At 44.6% G+C, this 13037-nt stretch overlaps 1 protein-coding gene across 5 annotated transcripts in view; it reads left to right on the top strand.

The window, feature by feature from the left end:
* Positions 1-13037, top strand: part of ASB9 (ankyrin repeat and SOCS box containing 9) — a 31545-nt gene that overhangs the window by 15620 nt on the left and 2888 nt on the right. The window contains exons 3-6 of one of the 5 annotated variants that reach the window (XM_036839156.1): positions 1604-1711; positions 5594-5744; positions 7444-7578; positions 9044-9235. In XM_036839156.1, the coding sequence (XP_036695051.1) occupies positions 1604-1711; positions 5594-5744; positions 7444-7578; positions 9044-9235 (586 nt within the window). Of the gene's footprint in view, positions 1-1603; positions 1712-5593; positions 5745-7443; positions 7579-9043; positions 9302-13037 lie in introns of all 5 variants that reach the window. The other 4 variants (XM_036839157.1, XM_036839158.1, XM_036839159.1 and 1 more) reach the window with 4 other exon arrangements.

Below are 13037 nucleotides of genomic sequence, written 5' to 3'. Positions count from 1 at the left end.
TGTTTTGCTTGGATTGGGCTCACGATCTATCTCCTGGAGAGCACATTTTCCCAGAGGATGAAGAATCCCAGGGCCTTTCAGACACTTTCTTGCTTCTTCAGCCCTAGAGTACTAGAGTGAGAATGTAATTGCCCCTCAGCCTCGGGACTTTCTGCCTCTCTCTCTGTGGAGGTTCACCTAATGTTTTGGCCTGTATTAGTCCAGGGCTATTGGAGTGCACTCATATATACCTGTACGTATATAAGAAATACGTATACGTATTTCTTATATATACCTGTACGTATATAAGAAATCCCGGACTTAGCGGCTTAATGTAACAGACGTGTATTAGTTCCCAGTGTCTATGGGTCAGGAATCTAGACACAGTTTAGCTGGGTCAGGGACTCTTATGAATCTGCAGTCATAAGAGTGTGGACCAGAGCTTCAGGCATCTTGAGGCTTGACTAAGGATGGACCCCAGTCCAAACTCTCTTACATGGCTGTTGGCAAGATTCAGTTCCTTCTGGGTTTTTTGACTAAAAGCCTCAATTCCTGGCTGGCTGTTGCCTGGAGACTGCCCTAAGTTCCTTGTCATGGCCCTCGTCAAAACAATGAGCCAATAAGTGAGAGGACAGGAGAGAGTGAGAGCAAGTTGAAAGTCAGTCTTGAGTGTGTACACCCAAGAGTCACATGGCTAGGTCCTAGGTATGTGTGTCATCAACTCTAATAGATGCTGTCAAACTGTTATCCTGAGTGGTTGTATTATATTACACTCCCGCCAGCAGTATGACGGTTCCTTTTTTTGTTTGTTTTTTTACATCATTGTCAACACCTTGGTGTACTGTCAGATTTTGAGCCAGGTTAACTTTTTTTAAGTTGTTGGGTTTTTATTTTTATTTTATTTTTTAATTGAAGTATAGTTGATTTACAGCATTGTATTAATTTCTGCTATACAGCAAAGTGATTCCGTTACACATATATATACATTCTTTTTTATGTTCTTTTCCATTATGGTTTATCACAGGATATTGACTATAGTTCCCTGTGCTATACAGTAGAACCTTGTTGTTTATCCATCCTATGTATAATAGTTTGCATCTGCTCATCCCAAACTCCCAATCCATCCCTTCCTCAGTCCCCTCCCCCTTGGCAGCCACAAGTCTGTTCTCTATGTCTGTGAGTCTGTTTCTGTTTCGTAGATAAGTCCATTTGTATCATATTTTATATTCCATATATAAGCGGTATCATATGGTATTTGTGACTTTCTGTCTGTCTTACTTTGCTTAGTATGCTAATCTCTAGGTCCATCCATGTTGCTGCAAATGGCATTATTTCATTCTTTTTAATGAGCCAGATTAACTTTTTTTGTAAATTTTTTAATTGATGTATAATTGATTTATAATGTTGTGTTTGTTAATTTCTGCTGTACAGCAAAGTGATTCAGTTATATATATATTAATATATATATACATTCGTTTTTTAATATTCTTTTCCATTATGGTTTATCATAGGTGAGCCAGGTTAACTTTTAAAAGAATTGTCTTGTACTGAATTCATGACTGAAACCCAAACCTACAGAACTGTTGCTTTGCATCCCTTACTCTGCCCATTTCCCCTCCTCCAGGGGTGGCTTGTGAACCTCGTCACAGCAGATCGTGTGTCCCCGCTCCATGAAGCCTGTCTTGGAGGTCATCCCTCCTGCGCAAACATTTTATTAAAGCATGGAGCTCAGGTAAGTGCAGCTCAAATCACACCTTAGACACCATGACTGAAAAATGACGATTTCTATCCCTTCTGAATACTTTCCAGCGTTTTTGATTAGCCTGATTTGAAATATGAAGGTTTTTTTTTTTCAAAAGTATTATGTCCATCAAGCTTATTTACTTTAGTGGTAGATGAAATACTGCATTTTTAGCTAGAAAGTCATGGTCTGAGCCTATATCATTTTCTTTGACTGTCACTATTAATAAATAGCTGTTAGATTTCTGCCTTCATTCCTGTGGCTGGAAGGTAGTGACATATTGTAGAAAACACATAACATTTGGCTCCATAAGACCTGAATAATGGTCCCAGACCATCTCTATCATTTACTAACATTGGAAACTTGGACAAGTTACTTAGCCTGTAAGCTTTAGAGTCTATATATGAGAAAAAAAAAAACAAACAGGGAAAATACCAAAAAAAATTATGTAGCGCATTTTGTGGTATTGTGAGGATTGAGAGGGATAAGGCGTGTGATTATTATTTGGAGAATGGGAATCGGGATGACATAATGAGATTCTAGAGAAGGAAGATACGAAATCATTGAATTTGAAAGTAGGGACCAGTGGATCTTCTATTAACTTAAGTACCCTCTTGCTCAGAAGTGATGGGAAAATCTGATCAGGAAATTCTGTATGGGTTTCTCGTCTTTTCTCAACCAGTCTGTACTGAGCATTTATTTGTGCCTAACTCTAGATAAAGGTTTTCAGGAACTTCTAAACTAAATGAGGAGATGACCAGATAAACAGGTAAATGGCGGCATGTAACACTAACTGCTTCGAAAGATAAACCCTGAAATCTCAGTAGCCTCATATAATAAAAGTTTATTCCTTGTTCAACGCAGACTCCAGTGTGGGTGTTCCCAGTTGGGTGGCTATTCTCCAAGGGTGATTCAAGGACGCAGGCTCCTTTCATCCTGTTGCTCCGCTGTCTTCAACAAGTGGCTCCCATGTGTGCTCCGTTCCAGGTGGCTAGAAGGGGAAAAGACACGGAGGATTGTGAATGGAAGCTTCTTAAGGGCCAGTCTTGGCAGTGACATATGTCACTTTTGCTCATATCCCGTTGGCCAGAATGCAGGCCATGTGTAACTGCCAGGGAGGCGGGCAAGTGTAGTATGCCTCTGCGCCCAAGAGAGAGGAAATGAGTTTGCTTAATGCATAGTATCTCCGCACAGCAGGCAATTACAATACGCTGTTTTTATCTGTTAGTTTCTTCTGTGTAACAAACCACCCTGACTTAATGACTTAAGACAGCAGCCATTCATCTCACAGTTCCTGTGCTGTCTGGACAGCTCTCGTGGTCTGGATGCCTCAGCTAACCTCAGCTGGGCTTACTGAGGCATTTGAGGTTAGCTGATAGATGGGGTGGGGCAGGCTACTTCATGATGACCTTGGCTGGGATGGCTGGGAGGTCTGGGGAGACAGAAAACCTCTACGTGGTCTCTCATCCTTCAGCAGGCGGCCCAGGCCTGTTCACATGGTAGCAGGGATTCCAAGAGCAGCAAAAGAGGGCAAGCTCTCTGCTTGCATCACACTTGTTAACTGTCCCGTTGACCAAAGCAATTCATGTGGGCAAGCCCAGATCCAAGGATTGAAAAGATAGTCTCCATCTTGGGATGGGAGGAGTTACTAAGCCACTCTGCAAAGGGATAGGCATCCTGGGCAGAGAATCTGTGGCCATATTTTGCAAACTACTACAATGTAATAAGTATTAATAGTAAGGGGATTGTTGGGAACACATAGAAGTGTTCCTAACCCATTTATTTCTGATGGAGAGAGGGAGTCAAAAGATGCTTCCTACAGGAAATGATGTTACAGTTGAAACCTAAAGGACCTGTTGGAGTTAGTCAGCTCAACGGTGGGTTGGGGGAAATGATGGACTTCCCACCCACTGGGAACAATAAACGCAAAGGCCTAGAAGTGAAAGTGGGGGCTTCAAATCGTTCCTTCAAATCATTCCTTAGAGACTTCCCTGGTGACGCAGTAGTTAAGAATCCGCCTGCCAATGCAGGGGACACAAGTTCAAGCCCTGGTCCGGGAAGATCCCACATGCCGCGGAGCAACTAAGCCCGTGCGCACAACTACTGAGCCTGCGCTCTAGAGCCTGTGAGCCACAGCTACTGAGCCTGTGTGCCACAACTACTGAGCCCACGTGCCACAACTACTGAGCCCGCGTGCCTAGAGCCCGTGCTCCGCAACTAGAGAAGCCACCGCAATGAGAAGCCCGTGCACTGCAACGAAGAGTAGCCTGCGCTCGCTGCAACTAGAGAAAGCCCACGTGCAGTAACGAAGACCCAACACAGCCAAAAATATATAAAATAAATAAATTTTTAAAAAATTGAAAAAAATAATTCCTTATAGCAGCAGAGTAGAGCAGGTGAGAGGGGTCAGAACACAAACAAGCTTGCCGACCATGCCAAGAAAATGGGCTTTGTCCTGAGAGCAGCCGAGAGCCATAGATGAGTGCATCATGAGGCTTATATTTTGGTTAAGAAAACTTACTCCAAACTTGGAAACAAGGCCAGGACTAAGCAGAGGCGAGAAAGGAGCCTAGGGTGCAAACTCTAAAGAGCTGCTCGCTCTCAGGGTCGTTCAGCACTTTTGTAACCCTGGGAGCGAGTGTCTCCTTAAAGTTTGCACCCTGGACATCTTTCATGCGTCACTAGTCCTGGCCTTGCGTGGAAATAGGGCATGAGAATGACGTCCCTGTCTTCACAGTATCTTTGTTTAACAGGTTCACCAAAGAATTCCTTGATAGAGGAAAATGCATCTGCATTTGGCTTTGCTCTTTGCCATTCAATTATAGCCCAAACACTGTGAAGTTAGATGTTAACTTGTACGTTTCAGTCTGATTTCCAGTGTTAGAAAAGATAGCCCCAACGATTATAGTTTTATGGCCCTATAGGATATTAACCAGTTTTGTATCTATTAGCAAATTTATTTCAGCATTGCATTGACTGACTATATAAATTCTCCTTTTAGCCATCCTTGCCATTTTACTGGTTCCCTCATTAATGAATGAGCTGAATAAAATCTTTGGCTTGTGTTCACTCTATATTTGGATGAAAGTGATGTTTTTAAATTTATTTATTAATTTATTTTTGGCTGTGTTGGGTCTTCGTTGCTGTGCATGGGCTTTCTCTAGTTGTGGTGAGCGAGGGCTACTCTTCGTTGCGGTGCACGGGCTTCTCATTGCGGTGGCTTCTCTTGTTGTGGAGCACAGGCTCTAGGCACGCGGGCTTCAGTAGTTGTGGCACGCGGGCTCAGTAGTTGTGGCTCACGGGCTCAGTGATTGTGGCTCGCGGGCTCTAGAGCGCAGGCTCAGTAGTTGTGGCGCACGGGCTTAGTTGCTCCGCAGCATGTGCGATCTTCCCGGACCAGGGCTCGAACCCGTGTCCCCTGCATTGGCAGGTGGACCCCCAACCACTGTGTCACCAGGGAAGTCCCGCAAGTGATATTTTTAAATTAAAAAAAAATAATACATTAACAATTTTAAAAGGTTACTCTAACTTCTGCGGGGAAATTGGATTGGTGTGGGATGGGTCTAGGATGGCATGTTTAAAATAAGGTGATTAGTGGGAATTTCCTGGCCGTCCAGTGGTTAGGACTGCACACTCCCACTGCAGGGGGCACAGGTTCAATCCCTGGTCTGGGAACGTTCTTGGTGCATTACGTTCCATACCTCATCCGGTTTTTCACAACAACTTTGGGGAATTTGTTATTTTTTGTCCCCATTTTGTAACTGTGGAATTTAAGGCTCAGACAAGTGAAATAATAGCTTGAAAATGGTGGAGCTTAGGTCTGAATCCAGGATACCCCGCTGCCCGCCTTCATGCTGGAGTTTTTCTTTCTAGGTGAATGGTGTTACTACAGACTGGCATACTCCCCTGTTTAATGCTTGTGTCAGCGGCAGCCTGGACTGTGTGAATTTGCTTCTGCAGCACGGAGCTAGTCCCCACCCTGAGAGTGATCTGGCGTCCCCCATGCACGAAGCTGCTAAGAGAGGTAAATCTGTTGAGAATTTAAGTTTTCCACCCACTCCTTCAAGGGACATCTTACTGTTGAAGGGAGGAGGGAAAAGGAGGTATACGGAGCAGTTGTTCTCAGTGTGTGGATCCTGGGACCAGAAGCGTCAGCCTGACCTGGCATGCAAATGCAGATTCTTGGGCCCCATTCCAGACCCGGTGAATCAGTAACTTTGGGGGTGGGGTCCAGCCATCTGTGCTTTGTTTAACAAGCCCTCCAGGTGATTTCTGATGCACAGTAAGTTTGAGAAGCACCCTTTTAGAACATTTGGAATGTTGCTTACTGCTGTGTTTCCGGAACAGGGCCTGGCATATAGTAGACTGTCCATCAGAATTTGTGGAATGTGTTGTTGAACCCATGACCCCATAAAGTCAAGTTATTTTATAAAACAAATTATAGTCTTCTGTTTTAAGGCCTTAAAGAATATTGTCTCAGGGCCACCTAAGTTTGCTAAGTGAAACAAACTTTCAATTTTTGGAAATATAAGATGTTATATACAGTTTGGGGTAAGTCTCCCCATCCCCAGCTTTGTTGAGGTATAATTGACAAATAAGATTGTATATATTTAAGGTGTACAGTGTGATAATTTGATACACGTATACATTGTGAAAGGATAACCATAATCAAGTTAATTAACACATCCATTGCCTCATATAGTTACCTTTTTTTGTGGTGAGAACATTTAAGATCTACTCCCTTAGCAAATGTAAAGTACAGTATATACAGTATATATATTATTAACTGTAGTCACCATGCTGTACATTAGATCCCCAGAACTTATTCATCTGGGATAATTCTTTACATAAAGTCACAGTTTTCCTGCTATTCTTAACTCTGAGACAAGAACTAAAATTGTAAGTTTTGCTTTTCTCTGATATTTCTCCTCCTCCTCAACGTCATGATGACCGTACCTTGCCCCGAGGGCTATTTCCGCAGTGGCTTCACAAAATGGCTTCCCATAATCTTTACAGCAGCCCCATTTGACTGGATCCACCCATATTATAATTATCTCCCAAAGCACTGGCATTTCTTCACGAGGAGACATGTTAACTCATCGTATTCACTGGACACATAGAACTAAAATGGTATAACAAGATAAATGCAAAGGAGCAATGTTTCAAGTATGATGTCCTAGACCAAGGAAGAGTGATTCTGCTTTCACCAAACCTAGTTGGCCACACTGGGCCTCACTCACGTTGGATTTGGCACCTTCTTCTAAGCCTCACCTGTGCCCACCGTGGCCTGTTTGTCCCAGGGCCTGCCCTTGGTGAGGTTGTAACTTTCCTTCCCTGTTCCACGGTCCCCTCTGTGCCCTTTCTTCTCCAGGTCCACCTTTAGTCCCTGTTGTTCCATACCTCTTCTCAGCTCTCACTTTGATTTCTGTAATGAGGCTGATTACAAAGCCACCAACAATTGAAAAAGGTGGGTGGCTGTTCGTTGCTTACCGTGGCTGGTAAACTCAAGTGGAGTTCCACCCGGAGCTACAGATGCCATCTTATAGTCAACCCATTAACTGGTGACAGTGTTGAAGATCATTCCCTATTCTAAATAGAGGAAGTAGCTTTTGGTCGCTGGATAAGTTGTTGGAAAATTTACACACAAAAAAAATGGGCCAGGTGGTGTTTCCCTAGCTACAAGAATTTGTGCTGTAACTGTTTTCTCCCACTTTGGGCTGCAGGCCACGTGGAGTGCATTGAGTCTCTTGTGGCTCATGGGGGCGACGTTGACCGTAACATCAGCCACCTGGGCACACCGTTATATTTGGCTTGTGAAAACCTGCAGGTGGCCTGTGCCAAGAAGCTTCTGGAATCAGGTAAAACCAAAAGCAAAACATAACAAGGAAAGTAAGTGAAAAGTAAATTAAAGGTATTTGAAAGCTCTTTCTATTGTAGCAGAGGAAAGAGCGCGGGCAATGGAGTCGGACAAGATCAGAGTTCACATTGAGTGTGTTTCCGTGGGGAATTAGTTTAAACTGTTTCAACTTTAGTTCTCTCACTTGTAATGAGAGTAGTGATAATAATGATAATGATGATGACATCTCCCAGGATGGTCCTCAGTGATTGTTAGTTTCTCCTCCCTCCCTCTGGCCATTGATATTATTAGGCCCTGAGTAACTTGCACAGCTACTGGACTGGGGCTGAGTCTTCAGATCTGGGGCCGCCTTCACCAGTTCTCTTTGATTTGGAAATAGAACTTGCCCCATTTTCAGTCCATTGTAAATATTATATTTTTGAAAAGTCGTAGGTCGCATCATTCTTTTTCACCTTCCTGCTGTTATCCAGTCCCTTCTTCAACACTTGGGATACCACTTCATCACCTCTTTAATTATTTGAGTCCTGGTTAGTCTTTAGAAATCCAGTAATCTTGCCCTCCGCTGAATGCTCTTACGGTTCTCATTGCCTTCTACTCACTTGGCAGCCATTACCATGAATTAGGAGATTGGTTCTCTCTCTCCTTCTCTCCCTCTCTTTCTTCTATTACCCTAGGTGGATTTTAAGCTCCTAGTCAGGAGAGGGCCATGTTTGGCATCCCTCACAAAGCTAAGACCAATACAAGAACAATTCAATTAACATTTGTTGACTGGCCATAGATTCCCATTTTACTAGAGGGGCAGCAGCTCAGGCAAAGTCATATGTCCCCACACATCACAGTGGGAGCCAGCATCTGGACTGGGGTAGGGATTTGTTGAGAGTGTGAGGATGGAATTGGGTGGGGATGGTCCTCAAATTCTACCTTATCCCCGAAGAGGAGGGCTTTGCCACCTTCCCTGTGATCTTGGGATTGGCCACCCCAATCTAGGCAGTGCCGCCATAATTGACTGCCCTTCACAGTCCAGATCACATGGTCCCAAGTCTCTGGTTTAAACCTCATGGCAGTTGCTTGGCGTGTAAATGTGGATAATTGCCATAGATGAGATTTCACCGTCTAGCCTCACTTCCGGCCTGTACTGGCTAATATTTGGGCTCCATTAATAATGAATGTGCAGCTTTCATGCCACCAGGATTCTTCTCGCATGTATCACACCTGTGTAGAGTGCTCAAAGGTGAGGTTTTCAACCTCATATGTCATAGAGCTCATGTGGTACATTCAGTCACACTGTCAAGTGGCATTTTCCCCATATGATTAAATGGAATCAAGTCACCTCCCGTTTTCTCAGGAGAACTACTGTGCCTGCTATGGATGCCCTTTTGTTAGGGAATTTTGAGGTGCAGTGCTTTGAGAAGGGGGTGCTTGCACTCTGCTCCTTGGCTGACTCTGTTGTTCTCGTGACTGTTTAGGAGCGAGCGTGAACCAAGGCCGGGGGCTGGATTCCCCTCTGCACGCAGTGGCCAGGGTGTCCAGTGGGGAGCTGGCCTGCCTGCTCATGGACTTTGGAGCAGACACCCAGGCCAGGAATGCTGAAGGCCACCGTCCCTTGGAGCTGGTGCCTCCAGAGAGCCCCCTGAGCCAGCTCTTCTTGCAGAGAGAAGGTGCTTCTCCTTTGCCTGAATCTAAGCCCTAATCCATAGACTCCTGTGGGCTCTAGCAGGAGGCAGGTACTTACCGAGTTCTGACTTCGGGTCTTATGAAAAAGATTGTGCTCTGCCTTCACCAAACGTGGGGAGCTGACATAGTTTAGTATTCAGCAAGGTACAGTACTGGTTATATAATAAATAACCATCCTGCTCTTTGGCATGTTGGAGACAGGCTGTTTGGATGATCTAATGTTCATTTGTGGGATAGGCCAGCTTTCAAAGAATTAAGATATTGTTTAAAAATGTTAAAGTTACCTAAGACATGCTGTATTTTCAAAAAATTTTTATTGGGGTATAGTTGATTTACAGTGTTGTGTTAGTTTCAGGTGTACGACATGCTTTATTTTTTTTTTAATTTATTTTATTGAAGTATAGCTGATTTATAATGTTATGTTTATTTCTGCTGTACAGCAAAGTGATTCACTTATACATATACATTCTTTTTCATATTCTTTCCCATTATGGTTTATCACAGGATACTGAATATAGTTCCCTGTGCTCTACAGTAGGACCTTGTTTATCCATTCTATATATACTAGTTTGCATCTGCTAACCCCAAACTCCCAATCCATCCCTCCCCCACCCCCCTCCCCCTTGGCAACCACAAGGCTGTTCTCTATGCCTGTGAGTCTGTTTCTGTTTCGTAGATAAGTTCACTTGTGTCATATTTTAGATCCCACATGTAAGTGATATCATAGGGTATTTGTAAGCCATGCTTTAGAGTGATGCAGCAGAAGCGTCTTTGGGGTTGTACAATGCCCCAGGATGTCCTACTGCAGTACAGATGGGCTGAACTACTGGGCATTTGGCTTGTGGGATGGGGGGTAAGAATGCAACTCATTGAGTATGACACGGTATTACTTTCATGATGCACAGCAATTGGAAGACATTTACTATTGGGTTGGCCAAAAAGTTCGTTCGGGTTTTCCGTGCCATCTTATGGAAAAATCCGGATGAACTTTTTGGCCAATCCAATATAATAAGTTAATCAACACTGAGTCCACACTCCTCTATAAATAAAAACTGACACTCCTGACCCAAACCACTAAACACTGGGGTTGAGCAGTGTGCAAGGGTGTGGGGGCACTTCCCTGGGCTGCGAGGTCACGGGTGAGCTGGGGTGGGGAGCAGAGACCCCTCAGATTGCATTCTTACTTGTCCCTAGAGGTGGAGAGCAGCCAGCTCAGGACCTGCTTTTTTTTACCAGAGTGTGGACTTTGTTGAGTCTTAGGGGTTGTGGGAGTTTGAAGTAGGCTTCCCTACCAGAAGGATTCTTTTTTTATTTTATTTTTTTATTTTATTTTATTTATTTATTTTTGTCTGCGTTGGGTCTTCATTGCTGAGCGCGGGCTTTCTCTAGTTGTGGCGAGCGGGGGCTACTCTTTGTTGCGGTGCACGGGCTTCTCATTGTGGTGGCTTCTCTTGTTGTGGAGCACAGGCTCTAGGTGCGTGGGCTTCAGTAGTTGTGGCATGCGGGCTCTAGAGCACAGGCTCAGTAGTTGTGGCACGCGGGCTTAGTTAGTTACTCCGTGGCATGTGGGATCTTCCCAGACCAGGGCTCGAACCCGTATCCCCTGCACTGGCAGATGGATTCTTAACCACTGTGCCACCAGGGAAGTCCCAGAAGGATTCTGATGTCATGTGACCTGGTTATTTTCTCCCCACATGCTGAGAATTAGGGCTCTGGGCAGAATTGTAAAGTGGCCCCTGAATCCTTCTTCCTGCTACACCCACTGCCCCAGTGTACTTGTGGCCATAGCCTGCCTTGGGGTCCCCCAAACAAGGCCTGTGCTCCCCGAGCCGAGGCACAAGGAACAGTCCAATAGAAACCCCTTTATGAGAAGCAGTGGGGTCACCCCCGGGCAACTCTGCCCGCACTTTGACAATTTCTTGTTTTCAAAAAAATTGTATCTCTATAGATGGGGCCGATTTCTCCAGCAGGCACAGATGGCACAATGCGTGGGGTCCACCATGTTTTTAGGGGCCTGCAAAAATGTTTTAATTTCTTTTAAAATCAGAAGGAAAAAAAATGAATAGAACTCAACCTGGGTTATATTCATCTTTATACTGGCACTTATCCCTGACATTGTATCTAGCACATGTGATTAGTAATTTCCTTCAAAGTGCCTTAGTGAGAGGAGATTAAGTTCAGTTGCCCCACACTATGCCTTTTGCAGCTCGTTAATAAATGCTTTGAGCACACTGGGAAATCCTTCATTAATATACGCCTTGAGTACATTGAACATATCTGGAAGGTGCCCTAAATTTCAACAGGGACCTTCTGAATGTGCTCTGAGGACCTGATTGAAAATATTTCCTTTCTTTCTTTCCTTGTATATATGTCTGTTTCTACCTCTTGTTTTCCATCACCTGAGAAGTATGCAACCCAGTTTATCCTGTAGCTTGCGGTGATGCTATAGGAAATTGAAGCCGAATCCGGCCTCTGTACCCTGACACTGAATTAAATCTCGGAGACAGAGTTTTGGGTGAAGTAGAAAAGAATAGCTTTATTGCTTTGCCAGGCAAAGGGGGCCACGGCAGGCTAATGCCCTCAAAACTGTGTCCCGACCTGGAGCGGGTAGTGAGGAGTTTTATAGTAATGGTTCAAGGAGAGCGTGATCAGCTCTTGGACGTTCTTCTGATTGGTTGGTGGTGAACTTGGAACCTTCTGGTTCCAACTGGTCTGGGGTCTCCGTGCTTGTGGTCAGCATGCAGTTAACTTCTCCCACCTGGTGGGGGCTTCAGCATCTGCAAAACAGCTCAAACATATTGTTATGTGTGTCCCTTGAGGGGAACCAGGACCCTGCCCCAAGGCTGCACTGTTGTTTCTCTTGACTGTTCCTCCCTTGTCTCCTTATCCCCTCCCTTCCCTAATTAGCATCGGTTTGAACCTGCTTCTTGGAACTCAGGGAAGGTCAGGGAGGCTGAATGAAGCCTATTTCCTGTAACCAAGAAATGGGGGACACGGAAGGGCTTTCGTGCCCTGGAGCCCCACAGGTTCCTGCTTGGTATCAAAGTTAGAGGCCACTGTACCCTTTTGGTTGCATTCTCAACCCTGGCCACACAATACAATGACCTGGGACACGTGCCTTTACAAAAGCCAGATGCACAGGCCCACCCGACAGTAACTGAAGCAACATCCCTGGGGTGGAGTTTAAAGCCCTCGCAGCCCCTCCCTCCCCAGTCAGGCTTGAGGGCTACTGCTTTATGGGATTCTTGAAGGTATACAGCTTTGCCTTTTAAAAAGTTTTTAATAACCAAAAGGGAATTCCCATTACAATTTAGTGCAGGGGCTGGGGATGGGAAATCATTTCCCATCTTTTTACCCTATGACAGGGTTTTTCAAGCTCAGCACTATTTACATTTTGGGCCAGACAGGGGCCATCCTGTCCTGTGCACTGAAGGATGTTTAGCAGCATCCTTGTCATCCACCCACTAGATGGTAATAGCAACACCGCCCCCCCCCGCAAGTTGTGACAAACAAAATTAGCTCTAGATATTGCCAAGTGTCCCTAGGGAGCAAAATACTCCCCTCCCCCCTTGAGAATCACTGTCTTAAGATGTGAACACTTGGCTGGATCCCTATGCAAGGTTTGTGCTAGTTCACTTTTCACCTGTGAGTTGAAGCACTGGGACAACTCTGAATGCAGAATATGAAAACAAATATGAAAAGACCTGTATGCAGAAAACTATAAGACACTGATGAAAGAAATTAAAGATGATACAAACAGATGGAGAGATATACCATGTTCTTGGA

Source organism: Balaenoptera musculus, chromosome X (genome assembly GCF_009873245.2).
Source record: "Balaenoptera musculus isolate JJ_BM4_2016_0621 chromosome X, mBalMus1.pri.v3, whole genome shotgun sequence".
NCBI lineage: Eukaryota > Metazoa > Chordata > Mammalia > Artiodactyla > Balaenopteridae > Balaenoptera > Balaenoptera musculus.
The sequence above is the reverse complement of the archived record's forward strand: the minus strand, read 5'-3'. Positions and strand labels throughout refer to the sequence as shown.